Consider the following 26,410-nt stretch of genomic DNA (forward strand, 5'->3'; position numbering starts at 1 on the left):
GGACATGGACACAGAATCTGACACTTTTTAAATGCAATTGCCATCCATAACCCGTCAACAGCAGTGCTCAATATCCATTATAATGCACCTACGTATGCTGAACGAACACCGGAGTTCTGAACATAAACATTACCCATCCATCCATCCATTTTCTATGCCACTTATCCTCACTTGGGTCGAGGGGGTATGTCTTGGGGCGAAAGGCGGGGTACACCCTGGACTGGTGGCCAGCCAATCACAAGGCACATATAGACAAACAACCATTCCCAAAATGATGTGATGACAAAATAAGTTACATTCATGTGGTTACTGCCAACCGATGACGAAAGAGATCTATCTCACATGGTTTGTTGTGCTGCAATTTGGTTAACAAGTCAATGACCTACAGTAAGGTACATTAAGTATGGTCCTTACCTATCATTAGAAGTTGTAGACACAGTCGCTGATGCAGTCCCAGCTCCTTTTGGTTTGTTGACCTTTGCATAAAGTCCGTCAAAGTGGTCTTCATCAGGTATGACTCCGGGGTCATTACCACGATTGGTCGGCCCCTGAAAGCTTGGTGCGATTTGGGGAGAAGGGGTCCTGACATGGCCATGCTGAGCTATACTATGTGAAAAGGACTGAAGCTGTGGTGGTGAAACCATATCACGATCCTTAAAGGACTGTATTCGGGCATAATTGGGGTCTGCGTCATCATCTTCAACATCTGGATATGTAGATCTGCCACCTTCAACTTGCTGGCCTTGGTAGTCTTGCTCACACAGCTCGGGATGGACAGCTTCGTTTCTGATAGGTAGACAGAACAGCTTCAGTTTCACAACATTTGGAAAGTTGTAAAGAGAGTTTGTGGTGTATGTGACAGGTATGAGGAGGCCAGAAGCAATGAAAAATTAGCTATGGCGTCAATGACCCGAGCTTAATTATTTGCATTCAAGACAAAAGATGATGGAAAAGAACGCTTTCTCACCTCTCTCGCTCTTCTTTCATCCGTTCCAATTCCACATGACTCAGGATGTCAGACTTCTGCAAATCTGCCTTGGCCTCCTTCCTGTCCTCTTTTTTCTTTCCAAATCTGTGCAGATCACAGTAATTGATGAAGTGAATGGGACATCTGATATATCATAAGATATCTGTGAACCTAAATCATGAGATAGATTCCAGGTAAAAACTAACACTGTGATCACCAGAACTTCTCCAATGCACAATGACATACACTTATCCAGTTCTTGAACTCTTAAACCAAGCATGACGCCTTAAGGGCCTTAAAATACCCAAAAGTCAAAGACAAAATAAGTTACAATCACACATATCAGAAAGGGAATTTATGAAAGACAAGATTGACAGAAATGGAGGCCAATAACGGTGCGTGTCTTTGAAATGATTTACTTAAAACGTGTGAGTGTGCATGGAGTGTTGAATAAAGACATGAAATAGTTAAACATGAGGCGCTCAAACAGCGGTGGAAGCTTATCTGTTTCAGACGTCATGAATAGAGACGATAAAAATAATGCTTTTGACATGTCTAGGGGTGTTCTTGCTGGCGGTGTGACTTGTTACACATCTCTTTCACATACTTTAACGATACACAGAATTGTCTGGCGATACAATGGTTATTATGGTTTGGGTGATGATAATTTGTTTAGTCTTTTGTTGTGTTTTTTTTACTCAAATCTTATTTGATGTATTTTCTGAAATGTATATTTGTTTTGCCTTTTGCTAATCTGTTTGTTACGTCTTGGCTTTGGCATTGTGACACAACCCCAGTATGCAGAAAGCAGGAGACCCAAGTGCAGATAAAAAGTTTACTTTTATGATTATGGCTGATATACAGCAGCAGGACACGAGCGAAGACAGTTGGAGCAGCATGGGGAGCTACAACAAACAATACAACAACAAACTAAGGTGCACGCACCTGAACTAAACACTAAATGCGTGTGAAAAGGGAAAAGCAAAGCAGGCGGACAAAACCCAGGGCAAACAGGAAACATTACCACAATAAGAGCATAAAACAGGAACTAAGGCATAGAAGCGGAAAACAATTAAACTGTCACACAGGCTAACTTGAGGATCGTGACACTGTTTTCTGAAATGTTAATTTAATTTGGGCTTGTGTTACTTTTCTTAAATGCTAATTTGTTTGCCCTTTGTTCATGTACATAAGTGTTTTGCACATCACAGCCACTGTACATAGTAGGGAAATTTGGGGAAACGTATGTGGCGGATTTGGGAGCACGCAGACACAATGTCGCACTTTTAGTGTAAGAGGAACTTCCGCAGGCAAGCAGTCACTTCTGGAGGCTTTGTCATCAAATGGATACACCATCGAGGATCGTTGCAGGAAAGATTCTACAGGAAAGACTCTGTGACGTAAATGCAGCTCAGAATTACCACGCAATGCACACCAGAAGCTACAGACTGTGTAATCCCCATGACAGGCTTGCTGCCAAACACACCTCAACCCTTGTAAACCAGGGATGTCCAAAGTGTGGCCCGCGGCCCATTCCTGGACCGTATTTTTAATGGGCCTGTGAATGACACATTGTAAAAAATAAGTAAGTAAGAAAAAACTGGAAGAGTTGATAGTAAAAACTAATAACGAACTAATCACTTATACACATACACTGTACACATGTAGCTGGTTAAAAAACAATAAATATAGCAACTTATTAACAATCCATGTTCATTTCTGCCTTTAGTTAATGCGTTTCCCGAAATGTTCAGTTGTCTCAACCTTTTTAAATGTGTGTAGTAAACTCAATAACTGTAAAACCCAACCACTTGGAAAATAATATTAGACAGGGTAAATAAGGTATGTGGCCTTGTGTGGCTGCAGTGACACATGTGGATTAACACCACCATAGCCATTGTTTACAGGAATAGTGCCTTTGCAAAGACCAGCTGACATGCAGCCAGTCGGATGGATGCAACAGCTCCTGCTATCATTAGTGGGAACAGAAGGATGACTTGTGAATATTCATGACCTCACACTACATTCTTTATCATCACTCATTTGCATGTGTGAATGACTTCATCATAATTATGTACACAGGTTGTGAAAGATACCATCGGTGTAAGAGAAGGTTTGGTGTGGAAAGTCATTTAGTGGGCTTGACCGGTAGCAGAAAAAGTGGGGGTTTTTAATGGTTGATTTGTTCACAAGCTGTAAAGTACACAATATGAACCAGTATGTGTGCTGCAGTCTTCAATTCCTTATTGATTGTAACACAAAATGCAGTAAAAAGCATTACTCCATCACTCCAAACCAGCTCCCCCAAGGGTTACTTCTATAATTGAACTGCTTTACAGTGTGTAAACTGTCATAATTCCAAATATCTTGGGGAATTTACTCTATATGTCATCAAAGCACATAGCCACAAACTGCTATATTTTTGCTTTCGCTCCTTGTGCCAAAGGCAGCGACATGTTTTCGACATTAACATGTATTAGAGTAACAATTTTAGCGTCTGCTGGTGTGGCTATTCATGGCAAATTGAAGCACATTGTACTGCTTGGTGGAAGTAGCATAGCCAAGAAGGGAAGGTACACACGCAAGTAGAAAATAAAGTGCATCATATTTCTATTCTGCTGCTCTTCTGTCACCTTTCCCTTTGCCACCTCCCTGCATGCAACCCCTTGTGGAAATCACTGACTGACATTGTGCAACTGTGACAAACGAATGCGGCCCGCAAAATACACACACGCATAAGGACACTGCTGATTGGCAGGCATGACAGCAGTCAGTGACACGCCAATGACTTCCTGTCACATTGTTTGATTGGCAGCTGGGGTGTCCTTCCGCCCATTTCGAGCATGTTCTCTCTAATTATAAAACTAAAAGTCTGGTCAGAAGAATGCATAATAAACCAGTTCAGTACTTGGGCCTGGATTGAATAGGTTTGTTATTTCATATTGTGGTATCGTATAAATACTATATACAGTCGTACATTACTACATGCAGGGTCTAATTCTGCGGCTTAACTCTATCTAGGTTCTTCAAACATATTAATATGTTTGATATATTTTAATACTAAATCTTGTTGTTCTGTGGTTGAATATGACCTATCTTTGGTCTACAAATCCGCATATTTAAGTAAATTCAACCTATTCTTTGGCCAAATGAAGCATTTCTAAAAATATGTCATGCCATCGTATTTACAAGATCAATAACAGGATTTCTATGCCATAACTTCAAAAATATTTTATACAGAAAAAAATATATATATTCTATACAGAAGGTATCACGGTATCAGGTTTATCACGGTCAGGTCTGGAATCAATTAACGGTGGAACCTTGGTTAGCATCATTACTCCATTCCAGAAGGTCCGGCTCTAATTGAAATGTATTCTAACCAAATACATTTTTCCCCTTAGAAATTATGTAAATCCAATTATTCTGTTCCAGAAAGCTAAAAAGATTAACGCAAAACACATTTTTTTAATAGTTTTAGATGCTGACAATACTTCAAAGCATGAAGGGGGTAAATGAACATTTAACGTCACTTTTACTTGGATTGAAGACGTGAAGACACCACCTTTTTTGTTTTGCTAGGAGTTGTTTGGTTTTATTTAACGATTTTTTGTCACTTTCTTCATCAAAATAAAACCACAGGCTTGTGGCATAACTTTGTTAGTTAGCAATGAGGCACTGACTCAACCGCTGATGACATCACAAACCAGCGACATAAATATGTACCTCGAACAAGCAAATAGGTTAGTAACAAGGGTGTTTTGTGATAAAAATACATGAAGAACACAGTTTGGCTCACACATTGTTTAATAATGTGACAAGACATGGACTAATGTATGATAACTGGAAATGAACAAAAACCGAGGCAAAACGATACGTCAACCCAAAAAAACATGCTAACCAGGGCTGTACACTAACCAAGGTTCCACTGTATCTTTTTTGGTTAATTGATTTTATTACTAGTTCCTTCTTACTCAGATACAATTAGGTCCAGAAGTATTTGGGCAGTGGATGAGGTTTTTTTTTATACATCACAACAATCAGCATGTGATTCATGTGTATCCTGACTTTTAAGGGGCAGAGCGGTGGGAAGCACGGGATCCAGGTTTGGATCTCTGTTGGAATATCTCTGTGTACAGTATACGTAATAGGACTCTCTAAATTGTGAATGGATTGTTGTCTATACAGTTGAGTGACCAGTCCAGGGTTCACCCTGCCTCTGACCGGTGGATAGGTTCAGTATTTGCAGTCATTTCATGTGAATACGTACATGTTCAGGGCCTGAAAATCACATCATTTCAACCATCACTGTCTAAATACTTGTGGAGTATCACACATGCAAGAAAACAAGCTCCTCCGCCCCACAAAGGAGCTAGTCAGTCTTAATGGGCCCACTGTTCCGACTGGATAACAGCCTCAGCGATGGAACATTTTAAGTCTACCAGAGGTGTCACATTTGGACCAGCTGGCGAGAGTGAAGTGTGGAGAAAGAGAGAAAGAAGGAAGTGCACACACAGCTGCAGAACATTAGGGTACGCATATACACACACAGCACATACGCACTCAAACGATTCACGCTGACCAAGTGCCAACGATGTGACGACCATCTGACTCTGTGACCAATCACGGCATCAATATTCATGATCCTTGCATATTTTCTCAAATGTATTTTTATCATTTTAACTCTGCATGTTCTTTTTTGTTTGGTTTGAGTGTCTCCACTCTCCCTTTCTTGCTCACACATAAATGATTGGCAGATGGCAGCCATCTAGTTGACAGAGCCAGCTGTCCACTTTCATCTACATGACTTCATGGGAATTAAAACGGAATTGCATTCATTCTTTCGGGCAATTTGGGAATTATTTGGGAAGACCCTTTTCAAACTCCACAGAGAATTATTTGTCTTTTCAGATGGTGCATTGGGAGAAAGGGGAAATGCAGGAAAAAGTGTTCACACTGATTAAATGGTAAATGGCTAGACTTTCCTTTCTGTATTGCGTTAGGTCACCAGCTTTACCAGCGTCAGCAGCAATAGGGGGTTCAGTGACCAATAATGCCTTAACATGATCAAACTGTCAGTTTGGGGAGACAACCAGTCTCCCACCTGAACCGTGCTGCCCCTTAATATTAATACCCAGATGCATTAGGAATATACTATACCCATACTGAATCCACACTATTATTGGTGTATACATTTTGTCCTCAGACGAATGAGACAAATCAGAGCCTAGCTGGAACTCTGAGTAGCACCAATTTGCCCTCTTAGTCTCTCGCCATTAAATGCAATCAAATGCAGATGGGGGCTGAGGCACAAGGGAAAAGAAAGAGAGGAACATTTTGAATGATACAAAGATTATTGGGCTGCAGGAGTGGAGAGCAAAAGGTTGTAGAAATATGGCTGTAAAAATGAAAGGAAGATGAAGGCTGATATTATCAGTGTGCTGCAATTAAGACGCCATGAAAATGCACCATGACAACAAATGTGATTTAATCTAAGAGGCTAAAAATATCAGTAAATGTGCAACAAACCAAAATTCACCTCAGTTTTTTAACTATACAGGCTTGCTATCATTTTTGCATCTTTTACAATCAGATGCAACGACATCATCATCGACAGTAGCTCAGCAGTGTGCAAACAAAGTTCCAAATTTGGGATTTTGAGTGAAATTGAAAGTGTTTGCCCCCTTCCTGATATAATTTTAGGTTTTTTTGGCCACAGTTCAGATGATCAAATATTAGTCAAGAACATTACAACTGAACAAAATGCATGTTTAAATGGAAAAAAAATCCAAACCTACTGGGCCCTGTTAGAAAAAGTGATTAAACTATTCCACATTAAATATATAACTTAACTCGAATAATTGAGATTATTAGTCTGGAAAAGGTTATGGAGCCATTTCTAAAGATTCTAAAGCTTCCAAACAACTACAGGCCTCACTTGCCTCAGTTAGGATTGGGCAAAAACAATTTGCATGACAGGTTTCCAAGACAAACACTACCGCTGAACAAAAAGAACATTCATTAAATTGTCTCAATTTTGCCAGAATGCATCTTGATGGTCCCAGAGACCTTTTGTACTCTTTTGTACTTTACTCACTAGGGCTGTTTTGTTGCTTCAGGACGCAGAAGACTTGCTGTGATGACTCGAATCATTAATTATGTGCGTACCCATGACATCTGCCGTAAGAATAATGCCACATAAAAAAAAAAAAACAATGCTATGAACAGTAAAATATGGTGGTGGTAGTGTGATGGTCTGGGGCTGTTTTGCTGCTTCAGGACTTGGAAGACTTGCTGTGGTAAAAAGAACCATGGATTCTTTGTCTACCAAAAAATCCTTCAAGAGAATTCCCGGCTATCTTTTCATGACGTCAAGCTGAAACCAAGGATCAAAGGAAAAAATCGCAATGACCCACAAAAAAGTTTCTACAGCACTGGCAGTATCAAGTTGATGTTATTAGAGCATAATAGTGGCAAATATTTCAATAAAAACAGCAATTCTAAGATATAATCAGTGTGGTACAATGCAACCTTGAAATCACAAGGACGTCCTTTTAAGTATGGTTTTCAAAGTAACAGTAATTTAGACTTCAATTCTCAGGAGCATGCTTTTCTACAGATGTGTATCAACGTAATGGTCATGTGAAATCTCAAGTCAGTTGTAAAAACAACTAGGAGCTGATATCAGGTTCTAATTCAAGTATAAGGTCCACATTGTTCATAGAAAGATTACGCTGTGTGTGCCTACTGTATGCTCCCTCTCACACTGACATACCATAGTGTTTGGGTTAATCACACCAAATAGCTCTGACAGATCATTTTAAGCACCTCTTAAAGAAATTGGGGCAGCACTAAGAGGGGTCTTTTGTGTGCCTGTGAACATGTGATAGTGTTTCTCCAAGAAGACGAAAAAGAGATGTGCATAGGGTGAGCACAGTGTGCTTGTTTATGCGTACTGACTGAAAGGGAAGTAGTAACATATCATTTTACCAGACAATCTAATATTATGTGATTGTGGCACCTTAGATAATGAGCACATGTGCTTTGTGACATTGTAGATGAGGAGCATATGGTAGTTGCAAGCTTATGACAGGGTATATTAAATTAATAAAACAACATTCTTTGCAGGGGTGCCCATTACATCCTTTCCAAGCTACCAGTAGATCACCAAAGTAACTTGGGTTGATCTCGTAAAGGTCACTTTGTAGATCACACTCCCCTCCTGATTCGCTCTTGGTACCGCAATTCTATAATGAATATCGATAATGTTTGATAGCAAATGCACCCCTGGTTTATAGAACATGTGCATGTTAATAACAATGCCTACAGGGCGCTAATGCTCTATCCCATACTGCCATTTAAGGATTGTTCAACTCAAGTACGACCAGTCCAGGGTGGACCCCGCCTCTCACCCTAACACAGCTGGGATAGGCTCCAGCATGCCCGCGACCCTGGTGAGGATTAGTGGTAGAAAAAAATGGGTGGATGGATAAACTCAAGTATTTATGTTTGGACTATTTTGAGGGTAGAACCTATTAAAGGACTTTTCACACAGAAGCTTGCGCAATGGAAGTAACAGTGCAAGCTCTCCTGGTTTCACTCGGAGCATTCTGATTTCTAAAGATTGGAAAATACATAAAAAAACGTGGTGTAGGTGTAGAAATGCTGACACAGAATGGGAATTACAGTGGGCAGGACTTTTAAAAGTTTGATACTGCTATCTTTCTAAGCCCGCCCCCAGTGAAAAACATTATTGCGACCATTACCAAAGACGAGGAAAAAGGCAAAAATAGAATTACCTCAGCAGGCCGAAGCCTATTTTCTTAGACTTCTTTTCTGTCTCCTCTGACTCCTCTGATTTTTTCTTCTCTTTTTCCTTTTCTTTTGCCTTGCCTTTGTTCTTATCCTTCTTCTTTATTTTCACTTTCTTTTTCTTGTCTGCTTTTGGTTTTTCCTCCACCGGATCCACAGCTCCTTGGCGCGAGGAGCTGCTTGCTGGCGTTTCCCGTCCTGAACTTTGCTCTGATGCATCTAAAAAGCAAAGATAGTAAATAAGCCAAGCTGCATTGGCATGTTTCTAATAATATAATGGGTCATTTGGAACCTGTAAAATACATGACATTAAGCCGGTTTAAGTCAGAGCATACAGACATCCAAGTGTGTAATGAATATGCAATAGAATCATATAAATCAATATATAGTCCCTCGTTACATTGTGGTTCGAACATGGCTACTTTTAATACAAATATTAATTAACAAATGATTACAGGTTCAATTTGTCTGGTAAAAAAAATGCATATTTAAGCAAATTGTACATAATCATGGCATAAATTAAGCATACAAATGGCAAAATTAACAAAAATGCAAATATAAGGCCATTCAAAAAACGTATCAGGAAGTGTAATGCAGTATCTATGCCTCATGTGCCCCTTTAAGAAACGGGGCCTGGGAAGTGCATCGTGAGTGTCCCCTCAACCACAAACAGTGGCAGTAGAGTAGGAGTCTACATTGGTCTGGGTGTCAGTAACGTTACATTTATTATGAAACAGCCACCAGGAAGTTTGTCTTTTCTTATTTATGTCTATTTTATCTTATTTTCGCTTCCTATGTCTTCTATATTGTGTGACTATAGGGGTGTTATATCCTGTCTACAGCGCTCTTAGGCTACATTGATGCACAATTCTAATTTTGGAAATCAGATTTTTTTTTATGTTGTCGTTCACATGACCAAACAAATGTGACGTAAATATAAACGCAGAGCGTCTGGGAAGTGACGTGCATGCGCAATCGCACATCACTCGCATTTCCTTGTGTTTACAGAAGTAAACATAAATGAGGGGTGACTATGATGAAGGAAGTCCTTTCATATCTGTTCTTCATTGCTATGTATATCTTGCATATAGTATGTGTGTTCAGCCATCCAACATGGAAAAATGGAACATGAATCAATACGCATTATTAAATATAATCAGTAATCAGTTGTAAGAAATGAGCGGTGTTTGGATTTCTAATCGTCCGTCATAGGTACAGTATTTACCAAACTTTCCAACAATGTCACTGTTAGGGCACTTGGGAGAACTGTTCTTTGTCAATTAACAGCAGCTTCCAAAAAGGTTTGAACAATTAGAACGATGGTGACAGACATGGCCAGTGCGTGTGCGTGGTGTTGACATGCCCTATTAGTCCCATCCTGTGTGTAGTGTAGTGATCTGAAAAAGGCAATCTCATTACTCTGGTGGTGACTGATAAGAGTTTGCTGCTAATAACACTACTGGGAATTGGGCCACACCTCTCAGTGAAGCAAACCAAGCAGAGAGTATTTAGCTGCTGAATAAATATTTAATGCCAAAGCCTGACTAAATATTAAATCAAATGTTGAAGGGCAATGCACTGCATTGCTTCATACTGTGGTGGGGTTCTGGTAAAAATCCTGTTTTTGTAGGCCATTTGCACATGGATGAAAGCAGAATGGACCAGTCAGCATGGAACTGGAGAGGAAAGGAGAGGCAGGAAGAAATGTCTGGCAAGTTGTAATTGTGTTGGACACGTAACATGCTCGTCAAAACCCAAGAAAAGTATTTGTTTTAAAGCATAATGGCAGAAAGTAAGTGTAAAGCTTCTATAATGTTGTAATGAACATTTAGAATGCTTTGAAAAACGGTTCTGTCCTCGATCCATCAGTAACTGATAGCTAAAAATGTTTATCGCCAACTTCACATTCTTCTCCAATTTTGGGTTCAACCTTTGCAATAAAAGTGACTGTTGGACTTATTAGATTCAGCACCTGTACTCTCTTTCTTCAATTGCGTTTGGTCCGCAACAGGAAGAAGGTTGAATATGCCTCACATATATTCATTCATTACATTTCTGCGCTTACGTCCAATGTGGCCAACTTGGCGACTTTGTGGGGACTTTGTCCCTAAAGCTGGCAAAATTCAAAACCCTCTTGGCAACATATTTTCTCCAAACCGACCAGTGACAAATCGAGCGACTGTTTTTAACGTCATAGGGAAGTCTTCTGGTATTTCTAGTATTTGCACTTAAAAGTCTGTTCTGCAGTTGTCAATGCAAAACCGTCCTCATGGAGTGAGGTCCACCTCCACCAGAGTGAGGAGTGAGGTCCACCTCCTCCAAAGCAGTCACTAGCCGTCAGTGACCAGTCAGGTCCCTTGACACACTGAAAGCATCTTTGTGCTCTACGCATCCATAAATCAGGTAATCATGAATCCACTTCAAAAATGTTCAGTAGATGAGTGCAACTGTATGCAGAAGTCCTTCCTTATCACATTTTTTTTTCCAGAAAATTAATTGACTTAAACATGATGATGTAATTGACTATGGCGAATAATTAGTCAAAGAATACTGAAAGACAAAGGTAGACAGTATGTCGTATTGTGGCCGCTAGACGCCAGTAAACCATCACGCTGCATGGAGTCAGCCGTGGTATGTCGAACATGATAGAGTGTAAAGAAGTCCTCCCATTCCTTGTGGAAGTGGTATGTTTTTGGTTTATTTGTCCTTACTGCTCTTTTTTAAATCCTTATTTAAGTTTAGGATACAATAAATAAATTGAAGGCGAACTAGTCAGCTCGCTAGCTTGAAAACATTTAATCCCTGCAGTGATCCCGTGGCCTGCACAGTACAGTTGAGCAACGTGCTGGACACAAATAATAGGAGTGTAAAGGTGACTATAGGGGTGTTATTTCATGTCTACAGGGCTCTAATAATGATAAAGGCTGTATTTAGTCAGTGAAGAACATGTTTTCTATGCTCTAACTTAAAAAATGATCAAATTATTAATACTGAATCCTACTTCTGCCAGAAATTCACCTATCGTGGTTGGGTCTGGAAGCAATAAACCTCAATCAACAATGAATGACTGCATGAGCAAACATAGCTGAAAATTAGACCTACCATCATCGTCTTCAGGTGGCCCATCATAGGATTTATCAATAGCTGCCCTGAAGCTCTCATTGCAACCTCTTCCTCTGACGATATTGGGGCGAGGACGGTGGAAAGGTAGGTGTTCATTTTTTCTGTCCGACATGGCCGTTTGCAGACTCTCCAACGAACAGGACTTTTTCAAGCCAAGAGTAGGGCCGGGTCCAATGGCGATCGATGGAACTAATAGGCAGTGATAAAACACAATACTTACATGAGACACGTGGGTTATTGAAATCATTTTCAACATGCAAACAAGTTACATTAGGATACATCATATTGTACAATTCACAGACACACACATATGTCCAAAAATATTATGTATTAGTATGTGTTTTATTTGTTTTTTTAACAAATGAGTCATTTTTAAATCCCAACATTTTATAGAGTATCTATGATTTGCTGAGTAGATGACTGCTGTTGTCAAATATCAAAATATCAAACACTAAGTGTTCTGTATCGAGTTGATTACAGTCATTTTTTTTTGGGGGGGGGGGGGGGTAGCAGTAGATGCTGGCTCTTCGCCTCAAAGAGCATAGTCAAGAGTCAGGAACAAAAGCTGTGATCTAGTCTACTACGGCATTGTTGAGTTTGTGATGAATGTGTTTGCTTTATTCTAAGGGGTTCTCTATCCATCATTCCTGCACACAGTGGAAGCGGTGCAGGAGAAGAAATGTCAAAGCCACTGAGATGGGCGGTTGGGGAAGGCGGACCATTTGGGGGATGCACAGGTGATCAAGATGAATAAAACTGTGAGGTAAAGGTACAAATATTCACTATAAAAAAGTTTTTTTCAGAATCAAATGGTCATTTTCAGCTTTTTGGAAAAAAACGTGGGCTTTTTGTTGTGGTTCAACATGCACATAATAACCACATCGGGACAAAAAGAAAAGGAGGGGTAACACCCCAAAGGGGAAAAAAACCCTCACTTATTCCTTGGGAATGTGGTGACACAGAGGACAGGAAATAAAATGGAAATTGGTGAGCCAGGCTCGGCTTGCTGCCAGCTCAAAATACATTTGTACAGGTTAACATTATGCACACACACTCACACCCCCATTTTGAATTCTTTGCTGGCTCTGGACTGTCGATACGATGCCACTTTGATTCATGATCGCTAAACCAGAATCACTTAAGATAATGATTCCCTATACACATGACTGGTCTTGCTGTGTTCGTATGTGTGTGTATTTTGTCCTCAGATGAGAGCGCTGATGACTACCATGACTGGTGCATTAATTTTGGGCCACCCACACTGCCACGAACGCACACAGAGTGTATGCATGCATAATGTACACTGGCTGCTCAGATGAGAGATGGACAAGGGCCGTGCCTGCCGACACTCACATCTATAAACACAGCACACATCATGTCAACCTTCATTCTACAATTAGAATTTCATGTGGAAAATAACCATCAAGTTCATCTACGACAATATAACCATTAGCCGCCTTCCTGTGGAAAATACTCATTTTAAGTTGGCTTGAGTTAAAATCTCCATTTTATATACACTAATGTGGATGTACAATCAATCTATTGCGGCAATAGCATCATCATTACTGTACATGGGTGTGCTTTAGGATGGCCACAATAAAAGGTCACCTAATTCAGTCCCTCGTAAATCCCAAGCAGATTTAGAGTAAATGGCTCCAATCCAACACAGGAATCTATGGTCTAACGTTATTTAGAGCCCTTCAGCTCTGAGGCCTTTGTTTAGCAATGTTCTTGCTCTCTGTTTGAACCTTCCAATGACAACATCTTTATCCAAACCCGGTTCTCTCCCTGTGTGCCAAGCCTGTATCAACTGGCAATGTTAATCGGCAGTAGTAAAGACCATCATTGAGATGACAAACCTAACCGACAACTTCATACAATGAACCCTGGAGAAAATAATAATTTGACTATAACCAAGATTACGTATGCTTTTATGAAACTCCTTTCAATGGAGTAATAATCCACAAGCAGGTGTACAGTACAGTAATTGCAGCAAACGTAAATTCCACGCATTCACATCTTGTGCAGGACTACTACTAGAAAGGCAGTTTTATATAATGACAGCACCTACACCTACACGCTCCCAACACGCCGGCCTTCTGACAATCCCGAGAGCCATAAAGAAGTATGGGCGCTTCTTTGGGCTATATAAATAAATTTGACTTGACTTGTTATATGAACTGTACAGTTCCAAGTTGAAGGCCTCCACTGGGGAGATATTATAACTGAGGTTTAACATATTATGTGTCCAAGCTTTTTCCACTGAGGACCACATATGGAAAAATAAAGGATGCAAGGCCGGTTTGATATCTGGTAAACCAACACATGTAAATATTCAACGAGGCTAATTTTCCCGGAAAATACAACTTTACTTTGTTGACCTTGTTTCTCATATAGGACTTAAACATTCAGTTTGTTCTCGTACCCCCCACCCCTTTTATTTATTTAATTACAGCTGTTTTCTTGTAAATCTCCTTGTAATTATGACTTTTATTTCATAATGTTTTGACTTTATTCTTAACTTGTTCTGGAACCCACTTAAAAAGTGTTTTATGCTTATAAAAATGATGGTAATGGTTTTATTTCATTTGAACATGCATCAGATTACAATTGAGTGCATCACATAATCAGTTCACAGTTCCACATGTCCAAAAGGAGTAGGAAGAAGCAAAACTTATTAAATCCTACCCCTCCATCTGGTACTTTTACAATCAGTAACTGTTACATTTGTTCACTTCCTGCTTTCCTAATATAGTTTAAGTTTATTTATTTATATATTTTTGTCACGTACCAAAGTACAAGGTGATATGACCATCCAATGACATAATGGGTACCATAGTAAGTGTCAATATAGTGATATATATAGCACATCATAACTGGTTCAAGACTCTTCATCCTTGTATTTAGCAAACATCAACTGCTTGTATTATTTCTTGAATTGGCTCATTGTTGTGCATTGTTTGAGGTCCTTACTCAATCCATTCCATAGTTTGATTCCACATACTGAAATGCTATGGCTTTTTAACGTAGTCCTAGCATATATGTGTTTCAAATTTAGTTCTTCCCTGAGATCATATTTCTCCTCTGTTTGAAGATTAACTATATCAGCAAGTTGAAGTATTTGTGATTTTAGAAATAAAATTTGGAGTCGCCAATTAAAATCTGTAGGCGGCATTATGAATTATCCTTACTGACCTTTTTTGCAGTACATTTAGCGAGTGAAGATTGCTTTTATAGCTATTACCCCATATTTCAGATGGAAAAAATTACAGATGATTGTTTTTTTTTCATTTTTGCTGTGTTTTTCCCGCACTGTGGACACCCCTGGTTTAAGATATTAACACAGAAAACCCCAAACCAATCTATTTTACAGCCACACAAACGTACCCAGTCTCAAGTCCAATGCAGGATTTGTGTCATCAACGAAAACAGTGCCAATGTAAGCTAATACAATTGAGCTGCTTTTGCTGGCTGGCTGGCTGGCAGACAGACAGCCAGACAGGCAGGCAGGCAGGCAGACAGGCAGAACAAGTGGTTTTCTAGAAAGGGAGGCCATTGGTGGAATAAAAACAGACACTATGATGATGGTAAAAAAAGAGAAAGAGAATCAGAGCGTTAGAAACACAGAAGAGAAGATGGGCATGGCTACATTAAAGGAAAATGGAGGAAATAAATAATAAATCGAAGACTTCAAAATAAAACAAAATTGTGTTTCCAGTCCAACCGCTCGACTGTCCTGATCATCACTAAGGATAAAGATTACACTGTAATGTCAACCCGGATATTGTAGTCATTTCTCTCAAATTGCAAAAACAAAAGTGACAATAATAATAACTATGCAGTGCAGCGCAGTGACTGTCAACTAAAATTCAACTTACAACACGCTGTAGGAACACAACTCTTCCATAACCTGAGGACCATTTGTACACATGAAGAGGGCATGACATGACGAGATACAGTTCTGTTCATCTTCTTCAATGATTTCTACAACTCAACTGCATCCATCGGTGATAGAGCCCTCACAGAAAGAATATAAAAATATCCGAGGCCTGTGTGATACACTACCGACTCAGGACGGACTCTGCCTCAATGAAAGACTGAAAAAAACAAGAAAAATACTGCATATTTTCACATTTAATGTTTGATGGTATTCATTATGGGTAAATATGTTGTGTTCATTATGAATGGCAGAATATACAATAGAAAATATATTGTGACATAATAAAATGACTCAACAATTACACATTAACTGCATTGGAAAGAAGCAACGTGGCTGCAAAGCCTGGGACTCCCTACTAAGCCTCTTCACATCCAAACCAAACTAGCCATTAGTGATCAGGTGAGAAATACAAGATTGATAAAAGGGCAGGGAAGCTCAGTCCATTCACTTACCACCAGTCTGTCTTGTAGGTATACAGAACTGCAGCGTATGCAACCGGCTTTATTATTATTTGTTTTTTTTATAATTCAAAATGGTCTCCACCCGACTGCACCCTCTTCCTTCTGACATATTTCTGTATCTGCAGGAGCCGGTTTGACAACAAACGAGTTAATTGTTCTTTCTGCTGGTGGAAAGCACTGCTTCATAAGATCATAAGATGCTCTTTGATGCAACCTTCAGTGTTATTCAGTGGAACAAGCTTCACTAATTCTTCACACACATCATATTCATTCTCAGTAGACACCTCTTACACTCAGTTACAAGTTGTGCATTTGATACCTGGACATTTGCCCATCATCCGCAATCCTAGTGAGACATGAACACACATCTTTCCCTTTTCTGTGGATTCGCAATTGTGAAGACCTGCTAGCACAATGCACACACTAGGGATTCACCTATTCCACCTCAAAAAAACAACAAAGTTTTATCGTTTTATATACGTACGTGCTGTGAGCATGTAGTAACAGCCACATTCCACACGCTGATGCAAAGTCCAATATGTACAATGCTACATCGAATGACTAGTGCACTTATCGTCATAGACAATATGCAATATGTTTTCCTCATCACTCGCCTCCAAACAATCACTCTGCATTGGTTTCAGCACCTTGGCAGCTTTCTTCCATAGAACAAGGGCATGAATGGAGTGAGACTTTTTGTCAGTCATAGAGTCTTTTTGTCTCGGTGGGTGGAGGCAGGACCGCAATACCAGTGTGTACCAGTGTGTACCAGTGTGTAACAAGTAGAAATGAAATGAGTAGATTGCAATATTGTGTCATATTTTTGTATACTTTGAAATATACTTTTTAACATTAAAATTTTGTCTTATCTGGTGAATTGTCTCATCTTGTGAAATCCATACATTTTCGATGCTGCTTATCTTCACGAGGGTCGCGGGGGTGCTTGAGCCTATCCCAGCTGTCTTGGGGCGACAGGCGGGGTACACCATGGAATGGTGGCCAGCCAATCACAGGGCACATATAGACACACAACCATTCCCACCTACATTCATACCTATGGACAATTCGCCAATTAACCTAGCATGTTTTTGGAATGGGGGAGGAAACCGGAGTAAACTCAACATAGAGATGCCCGAGTGGGGAATCGAACCCGGATCTCCTAGCTGTGTGGCATGCGTGCTAACCACCTGTGCAGCATCTTGTGAAATGAGACTTATTATTAACGCTGCCAAAAATGAGTTAATGGTGGTAATTTATTTAATTAATTATGTTACGTAATCATTATTTTTAGCATAATCAAGTTCATTGTTAACTTTGAGTGTGAGGCATAAGCTTTCAGAGAACCAGAGGACGTAAGTAATAAATAGCCTTATTTCAGGCGAGCCATAAACACACAACGATGCCTGAATAAACAAGCGAATATTGTCCGCCCACATCTTTATTAATATCGCAATATTTGTTATGTGCAATATTGTCGGATAACCGAGACAGAGATAAACCAGAGCAAAATGTGGGCTAAAATTTTGGTCAAAAACATAAATTCAGCTATGATTCACTATGAGACGATGGCAACTAATGGAACTACGGGAACTATGGGAAATACTCGTCATTAGAAAATAACAGTAAGCCTACTTTGGATTCTTGGGTTCTTGGAGTGTCACTCTAAGCTTGAGTACACATGTTTGGGTTTAACACAGAACCTTTCATTACAGACATATGTGGTACAACATGTCCACTACGGTCTTCCGCAGTATGTCTAATTCCTCTAACCACGCATCCTCAAACAAACAAAGCTCTTGGAAATGAATCCATCATATGGGAAGTTACTGAAAAATCAGGACAGAAACAAATTGCCTGCCTCTCCCAAGTATCATAGCATGTACGATACACCACAACGTCATTGATAAGTGTGTAGCGCCTGATGGAGATAAATGGCTGTACCAGCAGAAAACGACAGCACTGACCATCTACTGATTACAGCTCACTTTTATTGGCTTACAGGAGGAGATGGAGTGGGGTCAAGGGGCATTCCATATACAAAGCAGAAGCCATGAAACCACACAAACACGTCATGGTGTTTGCCAGATTGAGGAAGACACCTCGCAGTCGGGAAACGGACGCAAATGTAAACACACAGGAAAGTGAGCAGAGCAGTAATAAGACAGTTGTCGACTCAGGACTGTGGAGAAGAGCTAATGTGCAGCGGTTGCAAGTGATGTACGCATGCACACACCCAAAGGGACGTCTGGCTTTCTCTCTGTGTGACAAATCAATACATCAATGCATGTTAGCTTAACTAGGAGGCTTTCAGGTTAAATCCACAGCAAAGTCAGAAAGAATCAGCAAGACAAAGTAACCTAAGACAAATCAGAAAAAGAGAGCGGTACACAATGACAGAGACAGGGGGATATACAGAGACATGGCGCTCTGAAGACACGGCTTTGGCAGCGTCTCGGCAGGATGCGACTGTCATCAAAGTCAAAGTTGCACTGGGGAGAGATTCAGACAATGGACTGTACCAGTCCCCCTCAGCATCGCACACAAACACATTTCGTTGGGTCTAAGCCCCTCTGCCTGATTGTCAGCCTCGAAGCCTGGATGATGTTGGCAAGAAAACGACTGTGTGGGGGCAAGTAGGAGCAGGAGTGAGGACATGAGTGGTGGGTGCCGGAGAAATAATTGGTGAAGAAGACATTAAAAATGGAATGTTAAAGCTGCAAGTATTTATTTATAACAACGGTTGGGTAAAAAGGTCATAAAAAACCAATCTGTTCCACTTTTTATTTGAATGTCTGGTAAAACATTCTGACACATATTTAAAATCCCCTTTTATGCATAAATGAATACCTTTGTACACATATTCATATGCTCATTACCCACACACACACAGCTGTGGGCTGTTCTTATTAAGATGGTGAAAAAAGAAACAACTGTAACCACTTGTTTTTTATTCCATCAGCAATATACAATTTGAATTTGGCACAGTTGAGCCTTCTGTCCTATTTAAGGCGTCTTCAGAAAAGAGGCAATCTGCAGTTGAACAGGTTTTGGTTGATAAATGATTCTTCTATTGCATTATTTTACCTCCAAGTTGATGGGAGATGTACCATATTTGTGAACTATACATATGTCACATTACTGCTACTACTACTACTACTAATATATTACATTATAATATAATAAAAGAGAAATGGTCACATGGAATAAGGACCGACATTTCTGCCACTCCCCATCTCAAATTCTACTAAATTACAACATAATGGGCAGTGGGTCATTTTCCACAGCATGATGAAGACTTTCCATCATCACAACACAATATGGAAAGGTTACATTTCAGAGGTGTGACTAAATGTTCTTTTAGGTTTGTGCAGGGGAAAAAAACATTGTGGGAAATAAAACATTCCCATGAATGGAAATTTGATTCCCTTCGCTGACTCCAATTCTTATGAGTGACATACTGAAGTGAATCAGGTACTTGATTCACTCGAATCACAAAAACGCAGCAGAAGACTTTCAAGAGCGTTTCGGGAAAAATCCATTCAAATTGTGCATCCGAGTCTTGTTTGGAAATCATTAACCTTGGATAATCATGCCATCCTTTAAAATAACTGCTTCCAATAAATCAATAGCCCATTAAAATTGATGGCATTCATTCCCATGATGAGCGGATGTAAACTTCTAACAGGAGTTGAGTTTTTTATTCTTACCCCCACTTAGTCACATCTATGAATTTTCAAGGTTTCATTCCTTATTCCTTATTTTCTACAAGCAGGGTTCCCCAGAATCATTTTCCAGGACTCCAAGACATTTTCAGCTGCCATAGAGCAAATTATGATGTCATACGACATCAATAAGAAGTAGGAAGCATGTTGGCCACACAGTCAGGACATCAGGAAGACTCGGGTTCTATTCTCCACTTGAGAATGAGTTTGGATGTTCTCCCGTGCATGCGTGGGTTCTCCCCCCACATTGTTTATATGTGCCCTGTGATTGGTTGGCGACCAGTCCAGGGTGGCCCCTGCCTCTCGCCCAAAGACAGCTGGGATAGGCTCCAGCACCCCCGCGACCCTCGTGAGGATAAGCTGCATAGAAAATGGATGGATGGATCTACATAAGAACTTAACGGGAGGGCGGGGACTGGTGACTTGCTAATTCTAGCAACAAAGTCAATTGGAAGCACTGAATATGCAAATTTGATTGGCTGGAAGCGTCACGTGTTTGCATTCTCAGGACAGGGAGAGGATAAATGCTTTTTCCAGGATAACGTCACCATTTCTAGGACATTTGAACTTTTTTCTCATTTTCTAGGTGGGAACATTAACAATATATCTAGTCCCCTGCCTCGTCTACACCGATACTGTATCCACAACACATTTGACCACTTTTTGAACATAAAATATGCTTCTGAATCAAAGTACCACGACAGCTCCAAATCGATGCCGGGAAACGGACTAGAAAGGAAACAACCCCCCCACCCCATATTCTCAGCAGTTAGAAGAGAGCCATTCCTATTTTATTAGTATTATAAGCACATTATATGTCAGCATTCTTTCCATCATGTTTCCTGAATACACATAACGCTGAGTGCGGGCGGGCCTATTTTAATGGTAATGCAAGTTTTAAATAAAAAGTAATAACAACATGTTTAAAACTGAAGACACGGCAGAATGCAGAAAATCGCTGGAGTTGTTTCCAGAAAGAATGATACGCAACACCAGAGTGAGGTTGAGTGTTCTTACACTGAAGTAGCTTAAATTAGATGTGGGAGATTACAAGGACAAACATTTTCCACATATTGAACTGTTGAAAAAAAATGTGGATATTCCACTAGTGTGAGAAACCCTTGGAATCTTTTCATGCTTTTGGCACTTTAGCGCCAAAGTTTGAGATAAAAAATAAGTACGGTAAGGGATACAAAGCACTTGTATTATATGGCCATAATTAATAATTAATTGACTGGAGTTTGCTGTAAGTGATTTGCAACTATAATTACAGTAAATTCTTGAATATAAGCCGCTACTTTTTTACACATGCTTTCACCCTTTGTCTGAAACCATGATGAGCTAATTTATGGCTAAAATCACTAAAGTTCCCATTATGCTGAGTGAAATGGACGCTCACATCACATTTCAAAGTCGTATGGTATGCAGGGATCATGTTTTGATAAGACAAATCTTAAATAAGTTTGATCAAATGCGGAATTTCTCCTTTTTTGGTAATAAATCCCTTGTACAGCAACAAAGCAACAAAATGGATCGGTGGTATTTGGGATTGAAAGGAGTTGGGACACCATAAATATATTCAGGGTCAGGCAAAATAATCTGACACATTTGTAGGTTAAATAAAAGGCAAATAAAGTAAAGAAACAAAAAAGTTTGTACTTTTGGAAAAGTACATATAATGCCATTTTGCTTTGTTTCTTTATAATGCCATTGTTTTTGGTTTCTTTTTCAGTTGCTGCCATGAGTTGGACTGGTGAGCATGGCGCTTTCATTGTGGAAACATTTATCAAAACAAACTAATCTGTAACGGCAACACAACGAGCGTTCTGTTTGCACTTCAATCTTGGTAGACGTGATCCCGTAGCAGCTGGAAACCATCTTATTATGGTTACCAACTTCACAGAAACCAAAATCAACCGGCCGACCTCGCACCGCCAGAACTGATTTCATTTTTAAAACATCATGAAACAGAATGGCATTATATGTACTTTTGCAAAATAAAAACACTTTTTTGTTTCTTTGCTTTATTTGCCTTTTATTTAACCTACAAATGTGTCAGATCGTTTTGCCTGACCCTGTATAGCAATAAAGAGTTTGTTTGGAGGTTTTGTGTTGTTTTGTGTGTCTATGTGAAAGTCAGGAGGGAGGGTTGCCTCACCTGATGTGTTTCCAACCATAGATCCGCCAGTGCGCTCATCTGCAATTGCAACAAAGAACACATATGCTTCCATTAAAAATCCTCACACATGCAGTACATAGTACACAAAGTTGAAACTAAGTGGCTTTATCCAATTTTCCAAAGTCAAAAGTCCCCTTTGTACCCAATCATCTTATACTGAAGTCATTTAATGCTTTTATTCACTCCAGTCAGCGTTCTCTTTGAACCTTTCACCATTCACTTTATTCTCCCTCCATAATTTCCCCTTGTCTATCTTTGTTTACATTCCACCTATATGAACATTTTTTTGAAGATTATTCTGGCCACTTTGTTAGAAAATTTTTTTTAAGCCTAATGCTGACACTGGCAAGTAGCACAACGCCAAATAGGAACTGAAACCACAGAAACCAAGCAGTAAATGGCCGTGCGCTGCAAATATTTTCCTAATCAAAAGCAAGCTTGAAATGTAATCCTATAAGTGTGTGTTTTGGTACGTGTGTGTGTTTCACCACATCAGCTTGTGGCAAATTTTTATGACTTCAGCAGACTGCTTTTTTGGAAAATCCTTTCGGGTCTCGCACAGATACTGTGTGTGTGCGCGAACATGCACGCGCGCACACACACATACGCACTTGAGAGTCACATTTCAAACTCCACACAGAGGTCCAAGCCAGTTTCATTAAATTATTTAATGAAACTGGCTGTTTCATTTAATTATTTTTTTCAATAATAATAGTAGTATAATAATAGTAAAAGTTATACATTGCTTGTCACTAGTTCATTTACAATACTTTTTCAAATCAGTCAAGTCATTTCAGTGAATGGTTCCAACAACTGTATCCATCTTTGTATAAGTGTGATATGTGTGAGGGTTCGTTATAAAGAAACACACCTGTCATGCATAAGTGAGATGATGTACATTTACATATATTGAACATAAGATGCATGCAGCAAAGACGGAGAGAATGTGAACTATAAACGATCCTCACCAGTGTGCATCTGTTTCGGAGTCGTGCCCAAGTCCATACTCTTGGAGGCTTTTACATGCTGGAACAGCTGCTGGTTGTCATATTGGGATGGAAACTGATGTGCTGGGCTTTCCCTGGTATACAAATATTGCCATAAATCACAACATATTTCAATGGAACAAAGTTAATTGTGACTGCAAAATGTATCCCCTAAAATGAGGATACCTGTCCTGTAGGTAGGAGAAATTTGCAGAGCTTCTTGATTCTGTGTCATGTCCACTCTGTTCTGCCTCGTCATCCATGTGAGAAGATGTTCCTGGAAAGAAAGCAGCACATTCAAAAGGTACGCTAATCACTTGTCACTTTGTGGAGTGAATATGGAGGAATCATTCTATAAGAGCTTTTGAAAAATATATTAATAAATCAAAAACAGTCAAAAATATGCACAGGTAAGCAAATGTTGACATACAAACAATGTGTGATAATAAAAGGTTTGACCCTACAGCAGTTTTGTTGATGTTTTATTCAATCTGTGCATATTTGTATTTTTGTTCTTCAGTGCCCAAGTATTTAATATTTTACACAGAGCATGTGTAGTAATCTCATCCATTCCACCAGGAAGTGAAGTGGATGTATTTTGATGTGACACGTCTTAAGGAAGTTGGATCAAGTGTAGAATTACTACAGCTTCTGTTCGGACTGCTCGAACCGGCAAGCATCACTATTGTATATTGTATTGATTGATCATGCCTGGAAAGGGGGCGTATAGACCACGCCCACTCCAAAAGAGCACAAGTTTGTAAGTTTTTGTCTTGTCAAAGATTGACTTTAGATCATCCTTAACGTTGCCCAAAGCATTGATGCAGAACACAAAAAAAGAAAAAGTGAAATTAGACATGGTAAGAGGCTCAGTGGAGAAATCAACATTGGCTGCATGCCCGGTCTTAGCTGCTGAAACACGGCAACCGTTATGAAGGATAAATATGTATCTTTGAACATGTAAACCCATCTGCTCCTATTAAATGGACGGTGATAACCAACATAGTTTTACCATTAGTGAGATTTCCTCCTCCCCAATAAACCTGTAGTGCAATGTCCCACAATGTGCAAGACAACTGCAGGGGTAAAAGTATGAAAATGTTCTCTTTTTTTATGACTGTTTGAATTCAATATTGTATTTAGTGTTTTATTATTGGATTGTATATGCACTTCATGTGTTCTGTGCAGTGATGTGGACCGGGATGAGTTGATGAGTTGGTCCACATATACAGATTGTCAACATAAACGGGTTCCACTGTACTCATATTGTGTCCTATCTGAGCACGTGCACAAATGCATGCATCACAAATGACGGCACACACTGGAGCAGTGAAACAGCAGTGTCTTATCTGCATTACTCTCTCCACCCTACTGTCTCTGGTTGTAGTCTTACAATCTGATATTTTCTTGTTATTTCTCCTGTCAGATCTTCCGTGAATCATTTTATCTTCCACTCAGCGTTCCTTTTTTCCATAGAAGTCGTCATCCTCATCACTGCCAGCACCTTAATCAGCTCAACTGTCAAAAACACATTCTTTTTTCACCTCGCACGCACGTGCACACACGCACACACACACACACACACAAATCTGTTCACATTGCCTCCCACTCTTTGATATGAAAAAGGCATTTGTTCTGTAAAAAATTATTCCGAGCTTGCTCCAATAGCAGATGCCCCCTTCTTATGCACATTTTTTTTCCAAGCTCTTGTATTTTGGAACATTTTTTCCTCCTCTACAGCATGCTTCGCTAAGGGACTGACACTGAGCTCATGAAGCACACACACTTAGCAAGAGAAGAGCCTGACAAATGTCCTTGCTATTGTGTGCATGTAAATGACACTGTAGATGAGGTGAATTTGAAGAGTGAGGTCAGAAGTGTTTACCAGATTCAGAGTAAACAACCACACGCGCGCGGAACACACACTCACCCACACAGATAACATAGTTTGATTCTGGTCAACACTGCCAACACCAGTGCATGCATGCTTGTTCAACCACTCCCACATTTGCAAACACAGAGGCAGAATACACACTTTTCAACAAAGAGCTATGTATACAGATACAATGATTACAGCTTATGTGCACATTCATGCATGCTCGGACACAAAAACAGTAGATGAAAGAATTTCACACAGTACAGTGAAATAAGTGAGAGCACAGCCTTGACAACTCCAGAGGAGGAAGAGTAGGCCAGGTGACTATCGTTCCTGGTTATTTTTAGTGTCTTCCACCTCTGTGACCCTGATTCATTTGGTTAACTTGGTGTGTATGTTTTATTGCAGCTGCTCAAATGGAATCGAATGAATCCCCCTGCAATAACAAAAAAAATGCTGAACTGAGCTGTAGAGCGAACGTTGAAATATCTTACAAATATTTTGCAAATGCCTTGAAATGGGGCTCACTGTTAGGAGGCCCGAGTTCAATCCCACCCTCGGCTATCTCTGGGTTTTCTCTGGGTACTCCAGTTTCTTCCCCCATTCCAAAAACATGCTAGGTTCTTCCCCCATTCCAAAAACATGCTAGGTTCTTCCCCCATTCCAAAAACATGCTAGGTTAATTGGCCACTCCAAATTGTCCATAGGTATGAATGTGGGTGTGAATGGTTGTTTGTCTATATATGCCCGGTGATTGGCTGGCCACCAGTCCAGGGTGTACCCCGCCTCTCGCCCCGAGACAGCTGGGGTAGGCTCCAGCATCCCCCGCAACCCTTGTGAGGATAAGCGGTAGAAAATGAATGAATGAATGAATGTCTTGAAATGTATTCACAGACTGAGGATCGAGACGGCGACCATCAGGTTGAGATAAGCCATGACACCATGAACACCATAAGCAGAACGTTATATGCAACGTTAAATGTCAAATACATTTCCACCAATAGGGGGCGACATAGAATTTTCTCACGGGGAAAAATGTGAACCCGAGTGAAGTTGGTCCCTTAACTCACTCTAAACTCTGGTCAAATAGTCTCATTTGTTTGTGCTGTTTTGTGCAGGTAAAATGAACGTCTGTGCTGCTTTTGTTTTTGAGTTATCATACCATAGGTCAACCCAAGGTCAGCTAACCCCCCCCAACATGCTCCGAATTCAACCAAAGTGGTGTCATTTGTTGTGCTTGTTTTGTGCAGGAGAAATTAATGTTTGTGCTGATTTTGTTTTTGAGTTAATAACGAGTAAAGTTTTGGCCTATTACATAACCAGAGAGCATATGACAGACCATAG

At 39.9% G+C, this 26,410-nt stretch overlaps 1 protein-coding gene across 3 annotated transcripts in view; it reads right to left on the minus strand.

Moving 5' to 3' along the window:
• LOC131135613 (partitioning defective 3 homolog B) overlaps positions 1–26,410 on the minus strand; it is a 138,202-nt gene that overhangs the window by 53,867 nt on the left and 57,925 nt on the right. For all 3 annotated transcript variants that reach the window (XM_078794993.1, XM_078794994.1, XM_078794995.1), the window contains 7 exons: positions 23,377–23,467; positions 23,173–23,285; positions 22,184–22,222; positions 11,882–12,091; positions 8,767–8,998; positions 968–1,072; positions 415–786 (listed from right to left, as the gene is read on the minus strand). In XM_078794993.1, the coding sequence (XP_078651119.1) occupies positions 415–786; positions 968–1,072; positions 8,767–8,998; positions 11,882–12,091; positions 22,184–22,222; positions 23,173–23,285; positions 23,377–23,467 (1,162 nt within the window). The remainder of the gene's footprint in view (positions 1–414; positions 787–967; positions 1,073–8,766; positions 8,999–11,881; positions 12,092–22,183; positions 22,223–23,172; positions 23,286–23,376; positions 23,468–26,410) is intronic.

This window comes from Doryrhamphus excisus, linkage group LG12 (assembly GCF_037039965.1).
Source record: "Doryrhamphus excisus strain RoL-2023G ecotype Guam linkage group LG12, RoL_Dexc_Guam_v1.1, whole genome shotgun sequence".
Lineage (NCBI taxonomy): Eukaryota > Metazoa > Chordata > Actinopteri > Syngnathiformes > Syngnathidae > Doryrhamphus > Doryrhamphus excisus.